Source organism: Callionymus lyra, chromosome 13 (genome assembly GCF_982586985.1).
Source record: "Callionymus lyra chromosome 13, fCalLyr1.hap1.1, whole genome shotgun sequence".
NCBI classification, from domain to species: Eukaryota; Metazoa; Chordata; class Actinopteri; order Syngnathiformes; family Callionymidae; genus Callionymus; species Callionymus lyra.
Window position 1 is genome coordinate 24,136,721 of NC_141830.1, and position 2,789 is coordinate 24,139,509.

At 40.7% G+C, this 2,789-nt stretch overlaps 1 protein-coding gene across 2 annotated transcripts; it reads left to right on the forward strand.

Moving 5' to 3' along the window:
* The first annotated feature begins 421 nt into the window (after positions 1–421).
* On the forward strand, positions 422–2,789 carry LOC148067868 (low choriolytic enzyme-like). Of its 2 annotated transcripts, XM_087805974.1 has the most exons (13): positions 422–479; positions 550–647; positions 712–756; positions 814–861; positions 932–970; positions 1,404–1,460; positions 1,529–1,575; positions 1,673–1,751; positions 1,821–1,935; positions 2,007–2,179; positions 2,385–2,466; positions 2,581–2,700; positions 2,762–2,789. In XM_087805974.1, exons 2-13 carry the CDS (start codon positions 575–577, stop codon positions 2,763–2,765), a joined length of 882 nt encoding a protein of 293 aa, XP_087662100.1. In that variant the 5' UTR covers positions 422–479; positions 550–574; the 3' UTR covers positions 2,766–2,789. The 2 variants fall into 2 exon arrangements, with proteins under 2 accessions (XP_087662100.1, XP_087662099.1); XM_087805973.1 differs by having other exon boundaries at positions 463–647.

Consider the following 2,789-nt stretch of genomic DNA (forward strand, 5'->3'; position numbering starts at 1 on the left):
AGTGACTGCACCACATGACATCACATCACATGACTGTCATGATAGAGCCGCTGGTGCGTTCAAGGAGCGTAGGGAAAATCCCTAACGGACATAATTAAAACGTAAAATCCATTTCTGATCATTTTATCGACGTACCCAATTTATTTAAAAAAATATTACTATCTAAAGAAATTAAAAAATATATATATTCATTATAAAATATATTTGACAATAGCACTACATTCGGTTTTAACCAGTATCCGACCCTTAATACAAAGACGCCCCTTTTGATGACAAAAAACAACCATTATGTAAAATAATGGTTGTTTTTTTGTCTTTGTTACAGAAAAAAAGATCAAACAAGTTACTAAATAAAGTAATTTCAAAAGCAAGGATGACTGACCATGGGCACAAATGTCTGTGGAGTTTATTACATGATTTTAATTTTTTGGCAAAACCAGGAGTGGACATTTAGTTTAAATCCACCTGATATCTAAAATGTAAATGTAGATTTTATTACATTTCTCGTTATTTGCAGGATTCATTTCTCCTTCATGACTATCTGATCAGCTTAAATAGCTCCAGCTGGTGAACCATGGCTGACAGACCTGAGCTTCTCTTGCTGCTGAGGAACATGCTGCTCCTGCTCCTCGTCTCTGTGTTGTCAGGTATCAAATGAACATTTTCTCATGAAACTTTTTTTTAAATTACTCATGCATTCCTTATTTTCAGTGGATTGTGTTCCTGTCAACCAGACTCATAATGGTTCTTCGTCAGGTGTGTAACTCTAGGAGAAGTACTTTAATATGGGACATTGAACTTGTAATATTTCAGGTAATGCCACATCAGATACTGGTGTGATCCTTGCAGACCTGTTCCAAGGTTGGTATTTTCTTTTTTAGTCATGCATACTAACTTTAAAATGACTTTTTGGGGGGGGGTCTTTTCACAGACACTGACCAGAATGCCACGAGCGCAAACGATACAGAAGGTTTGTCTACTGTTTGTTTTCTAAAATGACCTTGTGATGATGGGACTTACAATGTGGCCACAGTGTATTTTGATCTTTGGAATGAAAACCTGAATAACCCTTGAACACCCGCAAGTATTTTAGGGCTCATGGCCCATCTTTTTTTTTTTTCTTTCTCCATGCTGAAACTTTAAGCCATTAACTTTGAGTATTTAATTTGACCAGATGATCCCTCAACAGTCATTTGCCCACCATGGAGGAAAAAAAAAAAGAAAAAGAAAAAGATATGCCATGAGCCCTAAAATACTTGCGGGTGTTCAAGGGTTATTGAAGAGCCTGACTGCTTGTAAGGGTTCCAAGTGTTGCCTAAATGCAACATGTTGCTGATTGTCACTCATGGCTGTAGTTGCAGTTTGTAAAATATCTTGTATATATATATTTTTCCTCTATTCAGACATGTACTCGACGATCATTCGGCAGTTGCAAGACGCCAGTGCAGAAACTTTGGCAGGTGAGCTTTGACTTGTAACCTTTGCACTCTAGTTCAAATGGATGGAATTTCTTCAAATCTGTTTCCAGAGCTAAAGAATGACTCTCCTGTTGAAGAGGGAGATATTATGCTTCTGGTAAGTTCTCCCTGTGTTAGTATATCAAGGCATGGAGCATTTTATGACACTATAAGACCACTGGGTGTCAGTAAAGTAACACTGTCTGGATCTTAAGGACTCTCAGGAGGACAGGAATGCTGTGAACTCCTTGTGGTTTGGCTCAGTGGTCCCTTACAGCATCAGTCCTACCATCGGTGGGTCTTTTTCTTCGGCCATTTTACTCGACCTCTCGTATCAACATGGTGCCTGGTTTCTTCTCGCAGCGGATCGTCGGTGGAAGATTCAAGCTGCGTTAAAGATGATTTCTGAAGCCACGTGTATTCGCTTCAAAGAACGCACCAATGAAGCAAACTACATAGAATTTCAGGACGGACCAGGGTAAGGCCACAATTGCACCCGTTTAAAAAAAAATGCAATCTTAATGTTTGGAATCACTTGTTGTCCAACAGCTGTGCGTCCTATGTTGGTGTGATTGGGGGAAGGCAGCCATTGTTCATCGCAAGCATGTGCGGCATCGGGAACATTTGCCATGAGATAATCCACGCACTTGGCTTTCACCATGAGCACACGCGTCAGGATCGGGAGCAATACATCGACGTGAAGTGGAGCCACATTGTGCAAAGTAACTTGAAATTTCACCAACGTGTGCCTTCCAGAGTGGGTTGTGAAGGGATCTCGCATTGGGAATGTCTGGCTTCGTAATGTTTAGTTTATCTGTAACTAATGTCGACGCTGTTTAGCACTATAACCATCAAGCACCATGTGATTTCATAACCAGACATTGGTGAGTTCCCAGTCAACAGTTCAATGCTTTCTCTAAATTTCAGAGAGGAAACGCCACTTCAAGAATAAGTATGGAAACTTGCAGAACCTGCCGTATGATTTAAACTCCATCATGCACTACGGCCCGTAAGTGGATCCAAAAATCCCATGGCACCCTTTCCGATCTGCTTCTGATGGGGGAGCTCTGACCTTACTCTTTGATCATTGGGGGAAAATTACAAGATTTACTTTGTACTGCAGATATTTCTTCACCAAAGATGGAGGTCAGACATTGGTGCCTAGAGTTCCAGGTTCGATGATGGGTCAGAGATCTCACTTGAGCCCGCTCGACATGGAGAGGTTGAACAGACTCTACTGCAGGTAAAGTCCTGTACTGGTAATTTTTGGGATTAAAAATGATACAAACGTTTTCGGTTTTCAGGTGATCGGTGGCTTTTGGCAATGATGAC

Bases quoted from the DNA above. Each gene is read 5' to 3' on its own strand.
- LOC148067868 (XM_087805974.1), top strand. From the start codon at position 575: ATGGCTGACAGACCTGAGCTTCTCTTGCTGCTGAGGAACATGCTGCTC. The intron at 648-711 runs GTATCAAATGAA...CCTTATTTTCAG, and splicing joins CCTCGTCTCTGTGTTGTCAG to TGGATTGTGTTCCTGTCAAC. The intron at 1,576-1,672 runs GTAAGTTCTCCC...CTGGATCTTAAG, and splicing joins AGGGAGATATTATGCTTCTG to GACTCTCAGGAGGACAGGAA.